This window comes from Apus apus, chromosome 3, assembly GCF_020740795.1.
Source record: "Apus apus isolate bApuApu2 chromosome 3, bApuApu2.pri.cur, whole genome shotgun sequence".
Lineage (NCBI taxonomy): Eukaryota > Metazoa > Chordata > Aves > Apodiformes > Apodidae > Apus > Apus apus.
The window spans coordinates 66,446,712-66,472,761 of record NC_067284.1 but is presented as its reverse complement, the minus strand read 5'-3'; the positions used below and the strand labels follow the sequence as shown (position 1 = coordinate 66,472,761).

The 26,050-nt window shown below is 41.3% G+C and overlaps 1 protein-coding gene across 2 annotated transcripts in view; it reads left to right on the top strand.

Moving 5' to 3' along the window:
- Positions 1-26,050, top strand: part of KCTD3 (potassium channel tetramerization domain containing 3) — a 37,105-nt gene that overhangs the window by 7,563 nt on the left and 3,492 nt on the right. For both annotated transcript variants that reach the window (XM_051613558.1, XM_051613557.1), the window contains 12 exons: positions 751-824; positions 1,228-1,286; positions 1,479-1,559; positions 2,300-2,440; positions 3,683-3,773; positions 7,918-8,108; positions 16,574-16,689; positions 20,490-20,577; positions 20,711-20,827; positions 22,522-22,692; positions 23,822-23,977; positions 24,950-25,046. In XM_051613558.1, the coding sequence (XP_051469518.1) occupies positions 751-824; positions 1,228-1,286; positions 1,479-1,559; positions 2,300-2,440; positions 3,683-3,773; positions 7,918-8,108; positions 16,574-16,689; positions 20,490-20,577; positions 20,711-20,827; positions 22,522-22,692; positions 23,822-23,977; positions 24,950-25,046 (1,382 nt within the window). The remainder of the gene's footprint in view (positions 1-750; positions 825-1,227; positions 1,287-1,478; positions 1,560-2,299; positions 2,441-3,682; positions 3,774-7,917; positions 8,109-16,573; positions 16,690-20,489; positions 20,578-20,710; positions 20,828-22,521; positions 22,693-23,821; positions 23,978-24,949; positions 25,047-26,050) is intronic.

Sequence of the window (26,050 nt, the reverse complement as noted above, 5' to 3'; positions counted from 1 at the left end):
TGAACGTCATGGCACCAGTCTGGTCTCCAAACTTCCACGAAAAAATTGGATTTCTTGGTTCTGATTTTCATTCCAGGGTAAATAACACTGGAGAATATGTATATTTTTGTGCTCGTTCTGCTTTGTATGGACAATGCAGAGACAGAAACTGTATTTTTTTTTTTTTTAACAGAACTGCTAATTGTTGTATTACAGAGGAAGGGGTAATTTTCATTAGATAGTATTGCATATGTTGTTGAATAATCCTAACATAGAAAGGTAGCTTTTGTTGTTTCAGTCTGTGTGTATGATATTCTTAAATGTAACTATAGTTATAACACTGTTGTTGAGTGATAATAAGACACACAGGTACTTTGCTAAAAGCATAGGGGTAGTTGTAATGGCAGCTGACTTAATTAAAAAAAGAAAAAGTCTAAACTTATCTTGATCTTATTATCTCTATTGCTCTCTGAACACGTGATAAAAAGTGAGAATACCCATTGACCTTTGTGGAGACTGTAGAGCTTAAAAGAACACATTTATTAAGTGCCAGCTATTTGCAGCAGTGTTTGTATATATGTCTTTTAAAAAAGGAATCAGTGGATGGGAGAAGAATAATGAGAGCAAAGGGGTAGTCCAAATATGTTGGGCTATATTTGTCTGCTGACTGCCTCATCTTCAACTCCTCTTTGCCATGCTCAGAATAAAAAAGCATTTTAGTTGTTGGTTGCTCCATAATAATGCTAAAAGTACAGCAATTTTTCTTTGCAGATATTTATTGATCGAGATCCAGCAGCATTTGCACCCATTTTAAATTTTCTTCGCACAAAGGAGTTAGATCTACGGTAAGAAGTTCTAGGTTATTTCAAGTGAAAATTAATTTGATTGAGTGCATGAGAGAACTTTTTCAAAAGAGAATTTTTCTGATTCACTCAGCTAGTTGGGTGCCCAGTATATAACTTGGCTCCCTGGTAGATATGAGGCCATGTCTAGAGAATAATTGTGCTGTGGTGGAGGCAGAAATGGTAGCATTATATTTTGTTAGTGAATTCTTGTAATTTATACCACTTCTGGCAATGCATTTCTTTATTACTTCTGTATCCTTATTTTAATGAAAGTTAATGAATATTAAGATCACTTTGAAATATCAGACATCAACATGTTTAATGCGTTATGCAAGTATTTATAATTAAGGTATTGACTCTCTCTGTTCTTGTTGGTTTTGTTGTTTGTTTTTTCTTTCTCTAGGGGAGTGAGTATTAATGTTCTCAGGCATGAAGCTGAATTCTATGGAATCACTCCTTTAGGTAAGTTCTTTCCCCCCCCCCCCAATATATGAGGTTCTCTCACATTTATTACTGTAATAATGACCCAATTACAAGTCCTGGGTCGTTGTGACCCTGAAGATTTTCAAACTTAGTGATACAGAAGGTTATTTGAAATTATGCAATGTTTTCTAAGAAGTGAAAGCTATGGTCATACCTGTTTTTCCTTCTTAGTGAGAAGATTGCTACTATGTGAAGAACTGGAACGCTCATCTTGTGGCAGTGTCCTTTTTCATGGCTACCTGCCTCCTCCAGGTGTTTTGGTATTTGTGGTCTGATTTTGCTTGCAGTCACTTTAGAGAAGTTGCTTTAGTTTATGGGGGGTGATTGGCTAAGGTTGGCCAGTAAAAGCTGTTTGTCTCTAGCTGTCAGACTGTCTGGAGAGGACTTTACTATGGAAAGATTGAGATGAATGGGAGAATTAAACATTGTTCTGATTCAAAAACAAGGCTTTCACCTGTCTGCTGTAGGAAATGGCATGTTTAAAGTACTGGTTAGGGCGGGGGTGGCATGTTAATATTAAGCAGGCCATGTTTGGTAGTAGACTAGAGTAGAAAGGATCTTCAAGTACATTTCAGTTAAATGTTATCAGCATGGAGTGCTTTCTTCATTCTGAAAGCACAGTTACTTTAGATGCCCTATATCTAGATGATAAATCAGAACAATTGGGCTTTCCTTAACAATAGGAGTACTTGTTAGAGTTTTACTTCTTTGTAGAGATGAACACAGTTCATTCATTAACCTGAAGTCTGGGGGATATCTAGCCCATTGTTGACAAGTTTGCTGAAGATAGTTCCTTAAATTGTGAATGTCAGCATAGGGAGCAAAAAGCATTTTCAGTTTTGGTGTTATGATATTGCCTCATTCTTATAGCAGATGAATTTGACTTCAGATCAAAATGCACAAATATTAATCCTGTGTTTTGAAAGTGAATTAATATGTGTTACATTTCTGAAGTTCATGGAGTGGGACAAACCATCTCTTCTCTTTCATAGGCATACCGAACCGTAAAATAAACAATACTGCTGGGCTACCAGCTGATATTAGAAGTGGTCAGAACTGCTCCGAGAGTGAGTTTCGTGGAGGTGGTGTCCAGCCTACGTTAGCTGGTTCTGGGGAAAGTACAGTCAGACTAGGTAAGGAATGTCAGTTCTAAAACTAAAACAAATTACAAAGAAGATTGTCACTGGGAAACAAAAACTGAGTGACTGTTTCTGTTCTCCCTCTATTATTCTACGTTTGCCTGATCTTTAATTTCTGAACGCTTATTTAAACACTACTCCCTGTACAGTATTTAAAGCTCACTGCTGCACAGTCAAGACTTGAGGCTGAGAAAAAGGAAGACTAAAGTTCTTCATGCAGTGTTAGTAAGCATGTAGACTTAGACTGTACTAGAGCCATGAATAAACAGAAACACCAGTGTCTCTTTGGTCTTTGTTCAGGGCCTTCTTCCTGCTTTAGTACCTCTTTCCTACTCCTGGTGCCTCTCTTGCCCTGCAAGAGTGAGTTTTTAGAGTAAAGGTAGTTTTCAGTTGTTTGACTATATGGAGTTCTTTCCACATAATATATAAAAAATGTAAATAAGCTGTCATTTTCCAGTTTTTTACTTAGCAAGTGAAATGATGCTGCTAGAAGTGACATTTTTCTGCTATAATTGTGTAAATTATAGCAGTGTTAAGAAAGGTGAATCTATATCCAGGTATAAAAATAAGTCTTGGGTTTGAATTGCTTATTGTTCTTTGTGAGTTGCTGCAGGTTTAGAAGAGGGCAGTCTTAGGGAAGATGAGAACATGCAGTTCTTTAGGCCTCTGTTCTGTAGTGTATCAGGCCTGAGAGCTAACTCAGGGAAGTATCATAACCACTGATGGCTAGTGCCATCTGACACTTCTGCCAAACCTAATTTAGTCATAGATAAGAAACAGGCATAGGCATGCTCCCACTAGATAAATAATGGAGGACCTATAGGTATTCTGAGATATTGGAAATTTCAGTTTAACAGTCTGAAGTAATAATACAGTGCTGCACCAACTATTCGGAAAGAACTTTTCAAGAATAAAGCATTGTACTTATTTCATAACAATTTTTTCCAGTTTGGCAGGCCTTAGAACTGAGGCACGTACTGGCCAATTTCTCCTTATGAACATTTTGCATTGTCGTGATTGAGATGAAATGTCTTGCTTCCATGTAAGAGCTGTAAAAGCTGTAACGATTATGAATAATATTGCTAACTAGAACCTAGGTGAAAATGTACTTGCAAAACTTCATTACCAAAGTTTCTATCGCATATCCTAGCAGAGAGCTCTCTCCCATTCTGGTTGTCTCTGCTCATGTTGTAATACCCATCACCTGACTGACTTCAGCTTTGTTGTTGTTTTCAGGATTTCCTGTGGACCCACGAAAAGTCCTAATAGTAGCTGGTCACCACAATTGGATAGTAGCTGCTTATGCCCATTTTGCTGTTTGCTACAGGTATGAGTATAGTTACTTGTTAGGTTACAGGAATCTTAAAAAATAAAATTTTAATTTGTTATGAGCAAAGCAAAAAGTTTGCTTTACTCTGCAATGACAGTATATAGCATGCATTCAATCTACTCCTATAAATATGAATTGCCGCTTTTTGCTTGTGATGTCAATTTTTGATGCTGTTGCAGAAGTACAGGACTCCAATTTAACTGCTTCAGAAGCCTATTGTAAAGCAGGATTTTAAAGGAAAGATTAATATTAAAAGTTCTTCCTACTATATTGGTTTGAAGACAGTCTGTGAAGCCAGACTATCAAAAAACTTGAAACAGATTTTTGCTATTTAAGTGATGTACCATGGCTTAAACTTGAGGGTTTTTTTGCGTAGCAGAACTGTCAAGCACTTGCTACTTCACCTGGATGGCTGAAAAATGTCTTCAAGTGTCTTGTAAATGAACTGGCAATTTTTTAAGATCAGGTGAAGATAAGTGACATCTTAAAATTGCAGAAGCTGGTTTTATTTCACACCTGGTAGTCTTGATTTAATTGGTGGCTGTCTTATCAATGAAAAGTATCATTTTAAAAAGAGCTGTTGGCGTAAAACAAACACTGCTGTTGTGCTGTGAAACACTGTTCTGTACTGTGCACCTTTTTTCAGAAGGGAGAATGAAGAGTGTAATGTGAATAACTCTTTACTGCCAAGCTGAAGCTAAAGTTCGCTGCTTTCTTCACTATATAGAATACTAACTTACTTGCTTAAACTTTATAACTTAAATCACATCTAATTTGTCTCTTTTGTTCGCCACTGCAATTTGTTTTGCTTTAATTTGCTTTAATAAACATGGCTTCTCTTGCTCTACTTAATGTTCTTGTTTTCAATTATGCTTAATATGGTCTGACCAGAGAAAGCTGCAGTCATCTGCAGTTGTCTTTGTACTAATTGTCTCCTCCTTAGGATTTTATCTCTGACTGTTCCTTAGATGCTAGCTCACTTAAGTGAAAGATTCTGCCTCTTTCCTGCTTGGTAATCTACTTAATGATACTTGTTACCATTGAATTTAAGTCATTAGTGATGCTTTTGATGAAGTATGTCAGACTTGAATGGTTGCTGAAACAGAGCTCAGGTCAATAGGTCAATTTAAAGTGCTGCTTTTCTTCATAGTGACTCAAGTCTTGTCTTGATTTGAATATTTTTTTTCCTCTGTAACTTGCATTGTATTTTTCAAATACATAGCCAACAAAGCTAATACCAGAGGCAATATAGGCCCACTGCTGAATGAGGTGGGTGCCCTGGTGACAGAGGATATGAAGAAGGCAGAGGTGCTGAATGCCTTCTTTGCCTCTGTCTTTACTCCTGCAGGCTTCTCCCATGAGCCCCAGATTCATATAACCCCAGAAGTAGTCAAGATAGGTGAGGACATAGTAGATGAGGATTGGGTTAGGGATCAGTTGCATAATCTGGACATCCATAAATCGATGGGTCCGGATGAAATGCATCCAAGGGTGCTGAGGGAGCTGGCGGAGGTCATTGCTAGTCCACTCTCCATCATCTTCGGTAAGTCATGGGTAACTGGAGAGGTGCCTGAGGACTGGAGGATAGCAAACGTCACTCCAGTCTACAAGAAGGGCAAGAAGGAGGACCCGGGTAACTATAGACCGGTCAGCCTCACCTCCATCCCTGGAAAGGTAATGGAACAACTTGTCCTTGGCACTATCTCTAGACATATCAAGGAGATGGGGGTCATCAAGAGCAGTCAACATGGTTTTACCAAGGGTAAGTCATGTTTGACTAACCTCATAGCCTTCTATGAGGAAATTACTAGGTGGATAGATGATGGTAGAGCGGTAGATGTGGTCTATCTTGATTTCAGTAAAGCATTTGACACCGTCTCCCACAGCATCCTTGTAGATAAGTTGATCAAGTATGGGTTTGATGATCAGGCAGTGAGGTGGATCAAGAACTGGTTGAAAGGAAGAAGTCAGAGAGTTGTAGTCAATGGGGCAGAATCTAGTTGGAGGCCTGTGACTAGCGGAGTCCCTCAGGGGTCGGTACTGGGACCGGTGTTGTTCAATATCTTCATCAACGACCTGGATGAGGGCACAGAATGTACCCTCAGCAAGTTTGCTGATGACACCAAGCTGGGAGGAGTGGCTGACACACCAGAAGGCTGTGCTGCCATTCAGAGAGACTTAGACAGGCTGGAGACTTGGGCGGGGAAAAACCTGATGAAGTTTAACAAGAGCAAGTGTAGAGTTTTGCATTTGGGGAAGAAAAACGCCATGCACCAGTACAGGTTGGGGGCTGACCTGCTGGAGAGCAGTGTAGGTGAAAGGGACCTGGGGGTCATGGTAGACAGGAGGATGACCATGAGCCAGCAGTGTGCCCTTGTGGCTAAGAAGGCCAATGGCATCCTGGGGTGTATTAGAAAGGGTGTGGTTAGTAGGTCAAGAGAGGTTCTCCTCCCCCTCTATTCTGCATTGGTGAGGCCACATCTGGAATATTGTGTCCAGTTCTGGGCCCCTCAGTTCAAGAAGGACAGGGAAGTGCTTGAAAGAGTCCAGCGCAGAGCCACAAGGATGATTAAGGGAGTGGAACATCTCCCTTATGAGGAAAGGCTGAGGGAGCTGGGTCTCTTTAGTTTGGAGAAAAGGAGACTGAGGGGGGACCTCATCAATGTTTACAAATATGTAAAGGGTGAGTGTCAAGACGATGGAGTTAAGCTTTTTTCAGTGAAGACCAGTGATAGGACAAGGAGTAATGGATACAAGTTGGAGCATAGGAGGTTTAAGATGAATATCAGGAAAAATTTTTTTACTGTAAGAGTGACAGAGCACTGGAACAGGCTGCCCAGAGAGGTTGTGGAGTCTCCTTCGCTGGAGACATTCAAAACCCGCCTGGATGCGTTCCTGTGTGATGTACTCTAGGTGACCCTGCTCTGGCAGGGGGGTTGGACTAGATGATCTTTCGAGGTCCCTTCCAACCCCTAGGATTCTATGATTCTATGATTCTATGAACTCTAGAAATACAATGGTGGCATTTTCCCTCCTCCATTCTGCTCTTAAGAGTGTTTTGATAACGGGTTCCTCCCCTCCCTGCTGCACCTGAGTACCTATCTGATTTTTATTGCTTTACAAATAAATTTTCCCAGAGTATCTAGGGTTTGGAGGAGGCAGGATATACTTCCAAGTACTTCACTCTACCCACAAATTCTAATACAGCTTGCTTATACTACTATTCTTCAGACAAGTTGTGTTTTTTTAAGGTACTTGTCAGGATTACTTTAATAGAAGTGCAACATCTGAATTTTAACCAGAATCACTTCTTGAAGTAAGTGGTAATTTGTACTGGAATGGACAGGGGATCCCATGCAGTAAGAAATTAAATATATTTAGATGCTTACAATTGTGACTTTCTTTGATGCTGCTTGTAACTTATTATTTAAATATTTAAGATAATTATTTTAGTGAAAAGCTATAGCAACACACAGTGCATCCTAAAAATAATATTTTTTTCCCTTTGAAATATGGCAGAAGTCTTCTAAATTTAATAATAAAGCTTGGTAGAATGTCTGTCTTGCATTTAAAGGCTTAGGGATGTTGCAGTCGTGCTCTTAAGTGTTCTGCACAGGGATCTGTGGTACTTCATCTGAAGTGAAAGAATGGCAACGATGGCAAAAAATACTATAGATAAGTTTCTGCTTTCCATGTTTTCCATCTGTATAATTTAACTGCTTATATTTACTCTGGTCTAGCTCAGTTGCAAAGTTATCTAAATTAATGCCTAAAATGAGACCAGATAAATAGCTCTTTTCTGGTATCATGTAAGTCTTTAAAATTGCACAGGCAAATTATTCTCTAAAATTAAAACTTATAGTCAATTTAGTATGGTCTGTTTACGGTACACCATGAACAAAAGATGTAACTAGATAGCAGAGCTTTATGCTAAAGCATGATTGGGTGTCTTAACTGATACGTAAGAGACCATGCCTCTGGAAATTAGTTTTCTTCTAAAGTTTTTTGCTGAACTTCATTCTTTAGCATTTGGCTAGCCCAGGCTTTTGGCTTGAACATCCACATAGTTTCAGGCTTAGACTAAGATATCTGTTTCTGAATCTCTAACCTCTGCTCCTTGTTCCCTCCTTTGCCCTTCCAGAATAAAAGAATCATCTGGGTGGCAGCAGGTGTTCACAAGTCCCTATCTAGACTGGACAATTGAGCGAGTGGCTCTCAACGCTAAGGTGGTTGGAGGACCTCATGGAGACAAGGATAAGATGGTTGCAGTTGCCTCGGAGAGTAGCATAATCTTGTGGAGCATTCAAGATGGTGGCAGTGGCAGTGAAATTGGTAACTTTAACTGCTTGTGGTTTTTTTGTCTTTTGTGTGTGTGTTTAACCAGAATGAAGTCTGATCTTATTTCGAGGTACGTATGATCAGCAGTGTTCAGTAATGATTTTCACCATTTCGGCAATTTCCACGCCACTGAGGCGAGTGACACCAGAGTGAGGGATCGTGCTGCTGGACCCCTTCTGCAGCGGCTAAAACCACAAGGAAACCCTCAGCAAAACCGAGCAAGAGAAGGCGAGAGAGAGAAACAGAGAGAGTGGGCAGGAGTCAGTCCCAGCCCTTGTCCCTGGGTGGGGAGTGAGAGCTTCTGGGGAGCAGCAGCTCTGACTCGCTGTGGGCAGAGCCAAAGGGACGGGGCCTGACCCCGCTCAGGTAGAAGCAGCCCCTCGGGAGCGCGGCAACCAGGAGCAGCAAACGGCCTGGCGCTGCAGAAGGGCCTTGCCTGGCAGTTTGTGCGGGCAGGGCGAGTGGAGCAGGGCACAGGCCCCCTCTTGGCTTAGGGTAGGAATTCAGCTAGTGATCATCCCCCCTCACCTCAAAGAGGACCTAGCCATGGTATCCACTCAGGCAAAAACTATTGCCAGGAGGACAGTGGCAACCCAGACGGAGGCCCCTCTCAAGAATGCAGCTGTGCAGGTCTCTGGCTGCACAGAATATCTCAGCCTGTCAGTCGTATCGGAGCAGAGCAGAGGGAACACCTGCGTGTGCTGTGACCAGGTGAATGATTTACTCAGCCCAGTGGCTGAGCTGAAAGAGGAAGTGGAAAGATTATGGAGTATTTGGAATTGTGAAAGAGAAATAGACTGATGGAGTAATACCCTACTATATTTGAGACAAAACCTTAAGGTGGAGGCTTCATGAGAAGTAGAGGATCCTCTGCCTTTATATCACCTGGCAGAGGAAGGGGACCTGAGAGAAGAGGGAACTGGAAGCAGGTCCCTGCTCGGGGCAACAGGCAAACCCGCTCCCGGCTTCCCTCACCTTCACGTGTGCCCTTACAGAACAGGGATATGGGCCTGGATCAGGAAAATCTGGTAACTGAGGTTACTGACAAAGGTCCATCCAGAGAGTTGCCAAGGCAGTCTGCCCCATGCATTAGGACTGCCTCTGCTAAGAACAAAAGGAAGGTAACTGTTGTAGGAGATTCTCTTTTGAAGGGAACTGAGGGCCCTATATACAGGCAAGACCCAACCCTCAGGGAGTTCTGCTGCCTCCCTGGGGCCCGGGTCAGCGATGTTACCATGAAACTCCCAGGCCTGGTGCAGCCCTCTGATCACTACCCACTAGTGATCATGCAGGTGGGCACTGATGAGGTTGCCAAGGCAAGTCCCAGGGTGATGAAAAGGGATTTCAGAGAACTAGGCTGAATGCCTGCTAGGATCAGGAGCACAGGTGGTCTTTTCCTCAGTTCCTTCAGTGGCAGGAAAAGCTGAAAGGACTAGGAAAACACAACTGATTAATGTATGGCTTAGAGGCTGGTGCCATTGGATGAACTTTGGGATTTTTATCACGGAGATGTTTACAGGGCACCAGGTATGCTAGCAATCAATGGCATAGAGCTGTCAACAAGGGGGAAAAGGATTCTTGGCCAGGAGTTAGCATGGCTCATTGAGAGAGCTTTAAACTAGACTTGATGGGGGTAGGGGACAAAACTCCTGGATGGTTTGATTTCCAGGACACCGGGCCTGCTGGCATTGGATGGGAAGACCCTGTCCAGCAAGGAACAAAGGGTCCTAGGGCAGGAGTTAGCAGGGCTCATTGACAGAGCTTTAAACTATATTCGAAGTGGGAGGGGGTTGTAGCTGAGTTTTAACTAGTGGGGCATTGTTCTAGTATTAATGAAGACCAGAAGGCCTCCCGCTTCCCAAGGGTGCCACCAGCGTGCTCAGCTTGCTCCCTGAAATGCCTGCACACCAATGCAGGCAGCACAGGGAATAAACAGGAGGAGTTAGAAGTCTGTGTGTGCTCTAAGGTTTATGATCTGGTGGCAGTTACAGAGACACGGTGGGACAGCTCACATGACTGGAATGTGGTCATGGATGGCTATGTCCCTTTTAGGAAAGACAGGTCAGCGAAGCGAGGTGGTGGAGTTGCTCTTTATGTGAGAGAGCAACTAGAATGTATTGAGTTCTCTCCAGGAGCAAATGGAAAGTCTGTGGGTATGAATTAAGGGGCAGACTAGCATGGGAGGTACAGTTGTGGGGCTCTGTTACAGACTTCCTGATCAGGTTGAGAGAGTTGATGAGGCTTTCAACAGGCAGTTGAAAATAGCCTTGCAACTACAGACCTGGGTCCTCATGGGGGATTTTAATTACCCAAGTATTTGCTGGAAGTCCTACACAGCCAGCCATTCACAGTCTAGGAGGTTCTTCTAATGCATTTATGATAACTTCTTGATACAAATGGTGGACAAACCAACTAGGAGAGGAGCACTGCTGGATCTTGTACTCACCAACAAGGAGGGTCTGGTTGAAGCGGTGATGGTCAATGGCAGCCTTGGCTGCAGTGATCACAAGATGATGGAGTTCAGGATCCTGTGTGGGAGGAACAGAATACCTAGCAGGACCAGAACCCTGGACTTCAGCAGGGCCAACTTTAACCTCTTCCATCAGTTATTAAGAGAAGTCCCATGGGACAGGGTACTAGATGGTAAAGGGGCTCAAGATAGCTGGTCAACATTCAAGGACCACTTCTTACAAGCTCAGGGTCAGAGCATCCCAATGGGTAGGAAATCAAGTAAAGGAGCCAGGAGACCCACATGGTTAAACAAGGAACTGCTGGGCAAACTCAAGTGGAAAAAGAGAATCTATGGATCATGGAAGGAGGGGCTGGCCACTTGGGAGGAACATAGGACTGTTGTCAGAGGATGTAGGGAGGCAATTAGGAAAGCTAAGGCCTCCTTGGAACTAAACCTTGCTAGGGAGGTCAAAGACAAAAGAAAGGGCTTCTTCAAATACATTGCAGATAGAACTAATGCTAGAGGCAATCCTCTGGTGACAGAGGATACAAAGAAGGCAGAGGTACTGAATGCCTTCTTTGCCTCTGTCATTACTGCTGCAGACTCCTCAGGAGCCCCAGATCCCTGAAGCCCCAGAAGAAGTCAGGATGAAGGAGGAGTTTGCTGTGGTAGATGAGGATTGGGTTAGGGATCAGTTAAGCAATCTGGACATCCATAAATTGATGGGTCCAGATGGAATACACCCACGGGTGCTGAGGGAACTGGTGGAGGTGATTGCTAGGCCACTCTCCATCATCTTTGGTAAGTCGTGGGCAACAGTAGAGGTGCCTGAGGACTGGAGGATAGCAAATGTCACTCCAGTCTACAAGAAGGGCAAGAAGGAGGACCCAGGTAACTACAGAGCAGTCAGCCTCACCTCCATCCCTGGAAAGGTGATGGAACAACTTGTTCTTGGCATTATCTCTAGGCATATCAAGGATGAGGGGTCATCATGAGCAGTCAACATGGTTTTACCAAGGGGGAGTCATGTTTGACCAACCTTACAGCCTTCTATGAGGAAGTAACTAGGTGGATAGATGATGGTAGGGCAGTAGATTGGGTTTAGCTTGATTTCAGTAAAGCGTTTGACACTGTCTCCCACAGCATCTTCATAGATAAACTGAGGAAGTGTGGTCTTGATGGTCAGGTAGTGAGGTGGATCGTGAACGGGTTGAAAGGAAGAAGTCAGAGAGTTGTGATCAATGGGATAGAATCTAGTTGGAGGTCTGTGACTAGTGGAGTCCCTCAGGGGTCAGTATTGGGACTGGTACTATTCAATATTTTTATCAGCAACCTGGATGAGGGAACAGAGTGTGCCCTCAGCAAGTTTGCTGATGACACTAAATTGGGAGGAGTGGCTGACACACCAGAAGGCCGTGCTGCCATTCAGTGAGACCTAGACAGGCTGGAGAGTTGGGCGTGGAGAAACTTGATGAAATTCAACAAGGGCAAGTGTAGAGTCTTGCATCTGGGGAAGAACAACCCCATGGACCAGTACAGGTTGGAGGCTGACCTGCTGGAGAGCAGTGTAGGAGAAAGGGACCTGGGGGTCCTGGTGGACAGGAGGATGACCATGAGCCAGCCATGTGCCCTTGTGGCCAAGAAGGCCAGTAGCATCCTGGGGTGGATTAAAAAGGGTGTGGTTAGTAGGTCAAGGGAGGTTCTCCTCCCCCTCTATTCTGCCTTGGTGAGGCTGCATCTGGAATATTGTGTCCAGTTCTGGGCCCCTAAGTTCAAGAAGGACAGGGAACTGCTTGAAAGAGTCCAGCGCAGAGCCACAAAGATCATAAAGGAAGTGGAACATCTCCCTTATGAGGAAAAGCTGAGGGAGCTGGGTCTCTTTAGCTTGGAGAAGAGGAGACTGAGGGGTGACCTCACCAATGTTTACAAATATGTTAAGGGCGAGTGTCTGGAGGATGGAGCCAGGTTTTTTTTCAGTGATGTCTAGTGATAGGACAAGGGACAATAGGGGCAATGGGTGCAAACTGGAGCATAGGAGGTTCCATGTAAACATCAGAAAAAACTTCTTTACTGTGAGAGTGACAGAGCACTGGAACAGGCTGCCCAGAGAGGTTGTGGAGTCTCCTTCGCTGGAGACATTCAAAACCCACCTGGACACGTTCCTGTGTGATGTGCTCTAGGTGATCCTGCCTGGCAGGGGGGTTGGACTAGATGATCTTTTGAGGTCCCTTCCAACTCCTAAGATTCTGTGATTCACAAAGTGACAAAACAAGCTCTAGTAAGCAACATTATTAGAGCACATTAACTTTCTTCTAAGTCATGCTAGAGGAATCCTTTCTCAAAAACAAAAAGATGAATAATAAAAAAGGAGTATGTTTACTGAATAGACAATAAATAATACTTGTCAGTTCAGCTTGAGTTTTTTTGTGAATATGCAAATTAGAGTTTAACTTTTCCCTGGACTTGCATTTGAGTTTAGGCCAGAGCACAAAGGGAACTATGCTTCTGAAACGGAAAGGTACAGATACTGAGAGATTCTGCTCTTTTCTTTCCTTTGTCTTACTAAAGCTATATTTTTAAACGGAGATAATGAAAAGGTTTTAGTTCTCTATCAAATGTAGTTCATAAATGGAATTTGCAAGATGAAAATTTCATTTTATAACTTGGGTGACTAGATAGGGGGATGAAGAGTGAACTCTACTGCTCTAAGCATACAGGAATTACTGCTTGTACACCTTGGCACTGAAGGCCACACAGTTAGGGAAGCTTTACAAACAGCAAGAAGACATTTTCAGAAGTAAATCTTCCTTGGTACTGGTTTGATGGCTTGTCTGACTCACTGTTGTTCGCATACAGGGCAATTTTGGGAGGCACTAAAGGAAATGTTATTAGGAACTTCCTCTAGTCTAATCCCTGGTGTTTGTATCACTACTATTATGCCAGTAATGGCTGTTTCCTCTGGCAGTGGATGCTGCTGACAAGTATGACAGCAGTCTGCTTATGTGGACAATTTTCTCTGAAACTTTATGCTGAATTTAATTTGTTGTTAGGTGTATCTCCAGAGTTGAAGTCATGAGAGTTAATGTGGTCATTAATTACAAGTCAGAATGACCAAATGTCAAGTCGTGATCCATGTCCCTTTAAAGGAAGAGCTTACTTGAAAGTTCCTCAGGCAGTTTCTCGCTATTAGTGGCTGTTGTTGGTTTTTTCATACTTGCATGTGGGAAACACCAAGTCAAATTTGAAGTTGGGGAAGGGCAAAGGTCCTGCATCAGGTGACTCAGAGTTCTTACATGTAATCATGGTCAGCAAAACAGAAAAGGAGGTTCCATTGCATGTAAAAAAAAAAAATCTGAAGGGCGTATATAGCAGTTGAATGTGAATTATTAATGCAAATATTGTAATTGGGATGCCTTTTCTTCTTTTATGCTTCCCTTGACCAAATCTTAAAGGCAGGGAGGAGTTAGTGAGAGAGCTGTACTCCTGTAATAAGCATTGCTTTAAGCACCAGCTATTACGTTCCTCCTTCATTTTCTGGTTTGACTTAGCTGGTTGTGTTACCTTGCGATTTACAGTAAGATACGTGAAGCAACATCTCACATTTTTGGAAATCAAATGCAAAGAGAGGCAAAAATCATAAGTGTACTGCTACTTCAAACAAAAACTCTAAAATATGCCAATATCATAAGGCTCTGATAACCCAGATTATGAATGAACATGGCATCAAAACTGGAGGAAACGATTTTGCTAAACAAGCAGTACTGCATTGAAGTGACTTTCTGAAACAAAGGAAAAGCCTCTTGGAGGTCGAGGGAGGGAGTGCAGGGAAATTGCCTACAGGATTTAATCTCTAGTCTGACTAACATTGAACAAAATGTACTGTTCCTCTTTTGGATAATAGGTCATGCTGCTTGGCTATAAATATGCTTGTGTTAAAAAGTAATAACTTGCATATAGCTGTCTTGTTCTTTTTAGTGGCAAATGCTGGCAGTTCTGCTTTGTGTTAGGAATATAGCACATTGTTATCATCTGAAAGAGACTACTTGTTCCAAACAGTCATTGGAGCCTGGCGACACCCTCCTCAGAAAATTGTGTGGGCTGGCATCTTTGTGATAGAGCTTTCCCAGAGCGCTCTCTTTCCTTTCAGTATTACTTACATAAGACACTGCTGCTGGATTGCTGCTGTAAGCAGTATTTTACTGAGAGGGACCCTTAAGACAAGAGCCTGTCATTACGTATAGCATTCTCTCCCCTGTGGATGGGTCTCAAGATTGTTAAGCCTAAGCAAGACTGACACTTCAAATTCCTCTAGACCATTCAAGCTGTCTTCCTTGATTTCCTTGAACCTCATCCCTCTCTGGAGTAATCAATTCCAGTTGTTTCTGTGGATTTTTTATTATTGCCGTTTTCATGTGCCCTGTACTACTGAATCTTATCTGCATTGAGTGATTGTATTGTGTCCTGGAAAACAGTTCAGCATCCTAATTAAAACATAAGTATATATTAAGCTTCCTGAGATGCCTTCTTGAGGTGCAACAGAGGGCTGCTTTTTGATTGGGAACGCACTCTGTTCATTTGAATTTATCCAAAAGTATGTTGGGAAATTTTCCAGCTTACAGGTACTCATGTTTTGAAGACTTCCGTCTGCTGCAGTAAAAGTTTAGTAGTGAGAAGTAATACAAATATGAAGAGTGAGCATTGTGGAACAGGAAACTTGTGAATGAAGCTTGATGATCAGTAGTGTAGTGTAATCCCGGTAGTAATGACTTTTGTATGTGTCAGAAACTGAGTTACTTTACAGGGCCAGTCAGCTATGATAGCTGGCAAGCTTGGAAATAATCTCAGACCTTTTTAGTTTGCTATAACTTTTAAATACATGGTACAATAAATAGTACAAAGTGTAGTATGCTATCCAAGTTTGCATTTTAATTAAAAATATTCAAATTGGATGTATGGTGAGACCAGGAAGCTCTAAAGAGAGGACAGGTTTTGTGGAAAAGTTCAGATGTTAAGGTCTACTATAACCATAGTCACCAATGCCTGTCATGTTTTGCAGTGCTTTGATTTCTCATTAAGTGAAATGTTCTTGATGCCACATTTGCTTTATTTGGAAGCCCAGCATTTGCTAGTAAGTCTAATGTTCCAGATTCTGAATGTTATGTGATGATTGGTTAAACTGGCTCCCTACATAGTTTCAGTTTTTAATAGCATGTACTATCTGCACATGGCATGCTATCGAACTTAAAGATCTGGAGATGAAAAGACAAAGAAAGAAGTCTTTTGCAGGCTGCTTATTTTTCTGGGTTCAAGTATTATTGCTAAAAAAGAAATCTGAATATATTCAAGTAGTGTCACATTGGGCTTGTTCAGTCTTTTCCCATGAATAAGGATGAAGCCTTGTAGCCATATTAAGTTGCTAAAATATGTTTTCAGACTATATCTACATGTGTATAGTTTGGCTTAAAAAAAAAACAAACAGTGAGAACTTGTAATACTTTGAAAGGTAATTGCAAACTATTATGGCATAAACTTGTCTATCTAGCAAAACCCATGAAATAACTGCTTTTTAAATGACGTTTAAAAGCCACAGATTTAAAAAAAGAGCAACCACAAAACAACCAAAAAAGAATTCTACTTTCTGTGATAGGATTTTTATTTATTTATTTTCTAATGCCTTAGGATGTATACAGCCATTTGAGAACTTGGTGGCTGTAGAAAAATAAGGAATACGTATTTCAGGTGCGTTCTTCTTCCTTCTTTTGCCTCTGTTCTCCTTCCCAAGTAATGATTGCATCAGCAGAGATGACATCACGTTACCAATTAATTTAATCAAACCCAGTTTGCTGCTTGAGTGGTACCTCACTTAGCAAGATACGAACCCAGTTTTGGCTTTTCTTTGCTTGCTGCTTTAATAAATGTGAGATATGATAATAGTGGAGAGATTCCATTGTTACTGTTTTTCTCTCTCCATTTTAGATGAGGTTTATAGACTCTTCATTTTTTGTAGGAGTGTTCAGTCTTGGAGTCCCTGTAGATGCTCTCTTCTTCATTGGCAACCAGCTGGTGGCTACAAGCCATACAGGGAAAGTGGGAGTGTGGAATGCTGTGACTCAGCATTGGCAGGTATGTTCAATTTTCCACATCACTTTTAATAGGCTAGTGTGTCTGTCTAGTAAAAAGATAATAGAATAATCTAAAAACGTGTGAAATGCTTGTCCCAGGGTTTTCAGCCCTGACTTGTGTTCTGGAGTTTGCCACCTTGGTATCTGAATATTGTGCCTGTGAGCAGAATGTTGCATTGTTTGGTGGTACTACCAAGCATGCTTTTTAGTCTTTCAAATAAAAGGTCATGGTGTGATTTGAATTAAGAAATGTCAAGTGTGTGTATCTTTAAACTGCCTTGTGGTTACTGACTTTGTAAAAATTCGCTAGGATTATAGGAAATAAAAAAATTGTGGGGAATGTGTGACTGCAGTTTCTGCACTCTCTGAAAGAAGAAGAAAACAAGAAGGCAGTCTGATATCTGTGGTTCTCAAAAGTTGTTTTAAGATGGGACACTTCAGCAAAAATATACATGGTTCTTTAAAGATGTCTGTCTTGCACATGGATGCTTCTGGCTGCCCTGATTTTATTCCCCTTGTTAGAATGCATATTAAATAGAAACTGGAGTCTGTATTAAATGGAGTCTGTATAAGTCTGAGAAAACAGTAGAGTATTCATGTGAATAACAAAGCTTGTAACACAAGCAGATATACATCTTTGTGGCACAAAACCTGGATGCAATAAAAATCCCGAATTTGCCTTTCAAATCTCAAGAGGCAGAACTGACCTGAGGCTGCTATACCAGTAGTTTGCTGACTAGGTTCTGATTCAACCCTTAAGTGACAGTACTGCTAACAAATAACACAGATAGTAAGTATGGAATAGCACTGCTTCTGTAGCAGAGGCAGACATTGGTATGGTCTTGAATCAAAGAAAACATTATTTAAATCTCTGATGCCTTGCAAAATCTTCTGTTAAGAGACAACTTAATGCATGTGACAAGCTGCTGTTTGACAGTATTTCTAAAGGAGCAAATCCTAAGGAATAAAAACCTATGTCCCATTCATTGTTTACAGGGGAAGCCACAACTCTTTTTGATCACATTAATAGTTCCTCAGTTTCACTGACAATTAATTTGTTGAAAGCATTTCTTATTGAAAAGTAGAAAATCTTTAAGAGGGGCTTATATGCCAGGATGTCCTAAAAACATGTCCTTTGGCTTTCTAATTTTAGTTTGTTCCTGGAGGATGAGAATAGCTCCCTTGAAAAAAAACAAAACACAACACAAAACCAAAATAACAAACCAAAACCAAACAAAAAACCTCCCACATCCAACCGGTTTCAAGGTTCTTTCTGTACCTCAGGCTCTTCTGTTAGTTAAGTTGGTTTTGATTTTTTCCCCCTATCATCTTATAGATCTTCATCTCCATTTAAAACACATTCTTCTTGAAGAACCCCATAAAGACTTATGTGGCAGGGTGGTACTTCTTATCCTCAGGTTCCTCATTTTATTTATGTAACTGCTTTCTATGAGTTATCCATATCTCTGGACTTAGGATGTAATTGTACTTGCTGCAGCAAGAGAGGTTTTGAGAAGCAATGGCTCAGTGCTCATTTCAGACCGCAAATTTTCCTTTCAGGCATTCTTTCCTGATACCCTTCTAAGTTCTACTTTTAAGGAGTCTTAGTTTGTCCAAAGGTATCCTTCCTTAGACTGTGATATTTGTATTTGATTACGCCCTGGAGATACAACTGACCTCTCCTAATTGATTCTCACATCTTCCCATCGTGGAGATCTAAGCAGACTAACTGAGTTGATTTCCCTAGTACTTACTCCTCTGGCAGTTTTTCAGTTGTATGCAACAAGGAAAGGAGGTTGTGAGTGCTAGATAATATCATTCATTAAATTATTAGCATAGGAGAGCTTAAAGGAAGCAGAATATTTAGTGTTACAGTGTAAGAGTTAACATAAAGCAACAAAGTATAACAGAAAAACTTAGTCTGCAAAGTGGGCATTCTCCCTGGCCCTATTTAACCATTGACTGTTGTGTAGTAATGCTGTTTCCTGATAAGAGTTCACATCTTGGCACATTCAACTATTGAATCACCTCTGGTGTTCCTAACTGTGCTACAGAAGAAAGAACTCTCCCTATTTTGAACAATCTCTCTGATCCAGTCAGTCAGTCTCTGCTGTCAACAGCATTGTGGCTCAGGGCTCTCCTTGCGGTTGTTACGCCTTCTGCAAGGTGATGTGTAAAGTGGCCTATCTGTTAAGGGGTTGCCTCTAACTTCATTAGTTTTTTAAAGTTTTTGCAGATGGGAGAGATCCTGTATATACCTTTGATCCATAGAACCAGAAAGCACACCTTGATGCATACTCTTAGATGCTAAGACTCTGTTTAGTTTCTTGCCTTTTTGCTATTGTACTACATCTCCAAAGTAGTCTGGAAAAAGAAAAAAGAAATATTTTGAAACAAAGTTCTGTGGCGCAGATCGTTAGATGCCTTATCTAATTAGGTGTAATATAAGTTTGACTGCGGGTAGGACAGGGTACTTAAACAACTTTATCTGCAAGAGATGAAGAATAGCAATTACTTTTAGTAATTGGAAGGGATTCTTCTCCAGGTCACTTAATCATCAGTTACACGGGGAAAATTCAAGTGCTTTCCAAGAACAATCTTATTTTTAGCACTGGATCTGTGAAGAATTGGTGGACATAAGGAGAAAGGCATAGTTCTTTAAACAAAGAAAGGAGGGAAAGTGCCTCTTTCACTCTCTTGTGTCCTTCCCCAGGAAAATGTGATTAGGTTAGGAGTGGTTTAGAGTGCTGCCTCTTTGGGGTGCAAGGAATTTTCTTTGCTTGGTTTGTTTTGCTTCAATCCAGCAGATTTATTGTGGAAGTTTTGCAAGTCTTTGAGGCAATCAAAAGGATGCTGCTGGTCAGGGAGAAATGAGAACTTAAACTGAAATTTCCATGAACTAGTATAAGTGGACTGAATAAATAATGGAGTACAGGAAAAATGCTGTTACTTTGTGCAAGTTTGAGTGCTCTGGATAAAATGGCTTTTGGCTTTTGCTTCCTCAGGGCTGAAGCAAAAAACAATTTCTTGAAATAGCTTATCCTAGGTATGATTCCATTAACTTCTTATTTGCTTGAAATCTCTATCCCACCTAAAGGGATATGCACTCCTTTTGATCATAGAGGGCAAGAAGAGGGCATTCTTAATCCCTCACCTTAAGTTGTAGACCAGTAAGCAAAATATCAAGGGGTTGCCTTCTAGTTTACTTAGTGTGGATGGGCACTGAAAGTGGGAAATTGTAATGGGATGAGATTTTTTTACCCCCTCATTATATATCTGCTAGATACTGACATCTCCATAGAGGCTGTCAAAGGGTCACAAGAATTGGGGGTAAAGGAGGTTTTAGAGAGGCAACATCTAGTTCTGTTGCCATCAACCTCTTAAGCAGTTGTAATAAAAGGAAGAAGGGATAGGACAGAAAGTATAAAGTACACTCATTTTGCATATTAGAAAAAAAAATCCTCTTTTGAAGATGTGGTTTAGTTGCAGCACTCTAAGCTTAGTGTCTTCATGTGAAGAAGGATCTTCTAGAACCATTGTGTGAACTTGTCTGCATTCTTCTGCTGAAGTCTGACTTAGGATCTGGTTTGACAGAAAATGTGATCTACCAGCAGTACTGTAAGAATGCCATTGTATGTGCAAGTGTGTGCACAACAGCTTCCAAACAATACCAAAACTCAGGTGTTCTTCAACTAAGTGTACAAAAATAACTGAAAATTGAGAAAGTAGCAACTTAACTTCTTGGGTTGTTTGGTTTGGTTTGGTTTTGTGTGTTTTTTTTTCTTTTTCTGTTTACACCAGGTTCAGGATGTTGTTCCTATCACAAGCTATGATACTGCTGGGTCTTTCCTGCTGCTGGGCTGTAACAATGGCTCTATCTACTATATAGGTAAGAAATGGGGGCAGGGCAGAATAAAAAGGAAGTGATACTGAGCAGCTTTATTCTTAAACTGTAGTTGGTCTAAGTTGCATCAGAATAACTGTCTATTCAGAGTAATAAAAAAAATGTCTCTTCCCCACAGACATGCAGAAGTTCCCACTGCGAATGAAAGACAATGATCTTCTAGTGACAGAATTGTACCATGATCCCTCCAATGACGCTATAACAGCACTCAGCGTCTACCTCACACCTAAAACAAGTCAGTATTCTATCACTATCTCTTCAGTAAGACTGTTGCAAATACGGGATTTTGTTTTTTTTCTAAATGGACTTTTCCTATTGCTGCATAGCAGGGCTGCAGCAGACAGGGTAGTTCTTGACATAAGCAATGACATTTTCTTAATTTACTAATCTTCAAATGAATGATGAATACTAGGTATAACTGCTCCTCTTACATCTGTATATGTGTATAAACAGGTACATGTACTTACATGTACATGTCCATATTTTTATACGTCATGCTTTATACATTAATGTTTAGTATAATAATATAATGCATAGAATCACAGAATCATTGTGGTTGGAAAGGACCTCTGAGATCACAGAGTCCAACCATCAGCACAAAAAAACCCAAACACACAAACAACCACACACACTCCACCAAAAAACACCCACAGAATAACGCAAAACCTCGGCCACTGAAATGCCACATCTGCAAGTTTCTTAAATACCTCCAAAGATGGTGACTCAACCACCTCCCTGGGCAGGCTGTTCCAGTGCCTGACCACTCTTTCAGTACTGAAGTTCTACCTAATACCCAGTCTGAACCTCCCCTGCTGCAATTTTAGGCCATTTTCTCTGGGCCTGGCATTATTCACTTGGGAGAAGAGGCCAACACCCATGTCCTTACAACCTCCTTTCAGAATAGTTGCAGAGGGGCAATGAGGTCTCCCCTCAGCCTCCTCTTCTTCAAACTAAACAACTCCAGTTCTCTCAGCTGCTCCTTGTATGACTTGTTCTCTAGATCCCCCACCAGCTCTGGACATTCTCCAGCATTTCAATGTCCTTCTTACAGTGAGGGGCTCAGAACTGAACACAGGACTCAAGGTGCGACCTCACCAGTGCTGAGCACGGGGGCACCGTCTGTTAATGCTTGTGCATAATACACCTTTTCTGGTTTTAAGCCATTTACACAATATCACAGAATCACAGAATTGTCAGTTAGAATGGACCTCTAGAGGTCATCTAGTCCAACTCCAGCCTAAGATATACACCTAGATTATGAATTATATTCACTGAAATAGTTTGTGGTGAACTGGGGAGACAACCTTGCTGTTGCATCTAACCTTATGTGTATTAAAAACCATTTCCTTATGCAGCTGAATGATGCTTAGCTATTGTGTCAATACATCCTTTTGTAATCGCAGTGCAGCTGTGTTTTAAATGAAAACCCCCTGCCCAAAAAAATCCAAACCAAAGCAACACACAGAAAAGCTTCAAACTGGAAGAACGTGGTTACTCACATAACCATATTGGTATCACAGTGACCTTTTTAACTGTAGTGCTCCCTGCTCTTGCCTTGCTTTTGCATTTGCCTCCCACTAAGGCAGAAAAATAAATGGTATATGACAAGTATTGGCTGTATCACTGTGAGAAGTGAAAAAATATGCAATCATATGACTTTGTTCAGTTCTTCTTTCACTTCCAGGAGACAGGAGAGAATGGTAGAGAAGGCTGTGTTAAGAGTGTTGAAGAGTATAGTATGGAATTGAGCAAATGTTGGGTTTTCTTAGTGGCAGAATATCCACTCTGTTTATGGGAAAATAATCAGTAGACAGTGTTTAAAATAAACATCTGACTGTGGAAATACTATTTTCTACTGTCTTATTCCCTGTCCCCAGTTAGATAAGCTTTTGTTCCTAAGGAGAACACCAATGTTCTTGCTTGCTTTAGGTGTAAGTGGCAATTGGATTGAAATTGCATATGGCACCAGCTCTGGAGCAGTGAGGGTGATTGTGCAGCACCCTGAAACTGTTGGCTCTGGGCCTCAGCTCTTCCAGACCTTCACAGTTCATCGAAGTCCTGTTACGAAGATCATGCTCTCAGAGAAACATCTTGTGTCAGGTAATCTGATTTTCTGTGCACAAATTTTAATTTGTGGGACTCCCCTTCTCTGGAGCAATTAAGTACTTGTATGCATTGTTTTATAACTCACATTGTTCCCACTAGATTAGCTTGGATCCTCTTTCTTAAAGTAAGCATGCTTCAAAGCCTTTAGCAGTTAAGAGGCCTAGATTTTATTTGCCCAGATACTAGAACAACTCACTCTTTCATTTGTATCTTACTCCAAGCTTGCTATTTGTGGAAGTAAGATTGTATCCCTGTCAAGTCTTACTGATGTAGGCTGGTCCTTTAGGATTTCACTTCCTTTAACAGCCTTTCAGGAGCTTTCTGGGTTGCAGCACAATGTGCACCATCTCCTCTTTGGTCCTAGAAAAAGCCTTCCCATGGCTTCAAAGGGCTGCCTGTGTTTATTCTTTTCTCAGCAGCCCAGTGTTTGTTATGCTATCCTGTTCATCCTGTCATGCTCAGCAAAGTGTTTTGCTTTCAAGGGAAGATGCAGTCACTCCTCCCTCTGTAAAAATGTATTTCATCCAGAATCCAGCACCAGGGCATGGCAGAGAACAGATTTACTTTCTTCTGCTATCCCATTTTTTTTTGTTTTTAAAAAAGGAACAGAAAACATGGTATTCAGTTATTGCAAACAAACAGCCCAGAGAGATCATCTGTTCCTGTGCAACTTGGTGCTAAACCCACAGTGCCAGGAAAGGGCTCATCTGTATGTAGATACCTGAGTAACTGATGAATGAAGTAGAAGAGCACTGTTACAGGATGAGGGTTCTGCTACCAGTCTGCTCTCACGACATGTCTTGTAGCGTCTGCACACAGAGGACTGAAGTGTGCTGTGGGCTACTAGTGCTGACTCAGCTAGACCTTAGTGTTGTGTTTCACCCACCTTAGTTTGTTTCTCTAATTTCTGAGTGAGGAGACAAATCTTATGGAAAAATAGGACATCAGCAACAATTTGTAGACTGTTAGATAATTGTCTGGAGTTGCTACATGAAGTGACATTGACTAAATTCTGCCTGATTTCTCAGTCTTGAAAAACTATGATAGAGAAATCATTAGAGAAGTTTATGTCAGAAGTTTTGTCATCCCTTGTTAACGTTATTGTACATTTTTTCCTTTTTAGTTTGTGCCGATAACAACCATGTACGGACATGGACGGTGACTCGGTTCCGGGGCATGATTTCAACTCAGCCAGGCTCAACACCTCTCGCATCTTTCAAAATCTTATCTCTGGAGGAAGCAGAGAGTCATGGCAGTTACTGTTCTGGAAATGACATTGGTAGGATGTCTCTCGAATTCGCTGTACATTCACTGGTCTCATAAAGGTTTAACAGACCTTAAGCCCTATAATATACAAGTCAGCTGATGGGTGTAAGGTCTTATATACTGCTTTCCCCTTGAAAAGATGGCAGTGAGCTGTAAGATTCACCTGGAAATACTCACTATTTAGGCTGTATAGAGTACAGTTAAAAGGGCTTATCTGAAGGTGAGGAAAAAGGAGGATAGCCTTTTGAACACAGATACTAAATCTCTTCTTTGAGCAAACTGATGTAGCGTTTCACTTTTGGTTTAACTAGAGAATAACAGAAAGCACAAGAGACTTTTACTGAAGCAGATGAACAGCATAGCAGGGTTTGGGTCTACTGCAAATTCCAATTAACTGTCAGAGTTAAATGAGGCACATGTGAAAAATTCTTAAATTACTTTGAAGTTGTGACAAAGTTTATTTAAGCCTTGAAAGTGCAGAGGGAAATGGTGCTAGCACATTGCTGTAGCAAGGTACGGAAGGAATACGTGTCACTACATATAGGCAGTCTAGGTTCCTTTGTGGTCTGAGTCTTGCAAATAAACCTTTGATGAATAGGATGGCCTGTGAACACAGGGCGGGGTCAGTACTATGGCAAGAAATCCGATTAAGGCTCTAGACATCTAGGGCCTACAAAATAATAAAGTACTTATTATAGAGGCCTAAAGTAGGGTTTGTACTGACACAGTAGTTCCTCCAGGAACGTGCAAGAAACTTGAGAATAGGTGTCCTTTAGACAAGAGAACAAAAGAGATTGGTATCGGTAGAGGTTTCTAATAATTGGATGGCTTTTTCTAGATATTAGTTATTATTGGTTCCCTGGTCCTCATGCTTTATAATTGCAGTGGTCATGCTAATACGAGTTTGGGTCTTCTGGACTGTGTGGGCAGAAGGGTGAGGGAACTGAAACAAACAAAAAAAGTGATCTTTCTTTTTTTCCTCTAGGACCCTTTGGTGAACGTGATGATCAACAGGTGTTTATCCAAAAAGTTGTTCCCATCACTAATAAGCTGTTTGTAAGGCTGTCTTCTACTGGGAAAAGGTACCTCCATGTTTAGTGTTTTAGGCCAGAAGGAAGCAGGATTGTTCAGGTGGCAGGGTCTCACATCCTTTGGGGATGCACGTAGTTGCAACTTAGCAAGCCTCTTATGTGCTTGACAGTTCTGGCTGAGCTCTAGCTTGTGTGTTAGTAACAGAACTGTTAATCTACTAAAACCCAGAAGCCAAATGGCATTTTGAAAAATGTGGTATTAGAGGCTCACTTCATGATGACCTGTCCGCTGAGCTCACAAAACAAGCATTTATGTGCCTCTATGGAATATGTAACTCTCAGCCATAGTACCATGCTAACAATAATACTGAAGTTGCTGGTGGCAGGGATTATGCTGCCCACAAAGGTAGGCAGGGAAGCAGTCTCTCCCTTCCTTTTCACTTGTCTTTTAAGATATTAGAACCTTTAAAACTGATAGACTGTCTTCTAGGTCAGCTATACAATTATTTCCTTAGGCCTGACTTTATAATATGCTACTGCGTTGCTGCCAATGTAGTAAAAAGGTTGCCAAATAACCACAACTCCCTTTCTTTTTGTTAGGCTAGTAAGATGGCAAGAAGTCAGAAAAGATGGTGCATCTCAGATCTGTGCTTCTTGTTCTTGCACTTTTTGCCTAATAACGTTTTATCTGGGTGAAAATGTTGATGCCTTAACACTGTTGGTGTCTGATTTGAGCACAAGCCCTGTGAATTACTGAGGTGTTTTTTTTTTTTCTTACTCAGGCTAGATTTGTATGTAGTGGAGAGTTTTATTAATTTACTTACTTTGGCACTTCTTGGGTAAAACCTCAATACACAAGGGGCAAATAAAACAAGTTACCCAGAATATGTGAGGTTCTGGTGTGGAGTCTAGCTTGGCAGCTTGCGTTTGGGTGTCCTTTTCCTCTCCCTCCCCACATAAGCTTCTAAAATAAAGGGAAAAGAGTGGTGGAGGTCTGCCGTGTCAAGCGATATTGTAGTTCTCATAAGACAAAAGTTATCTGTGTAGATAACCTT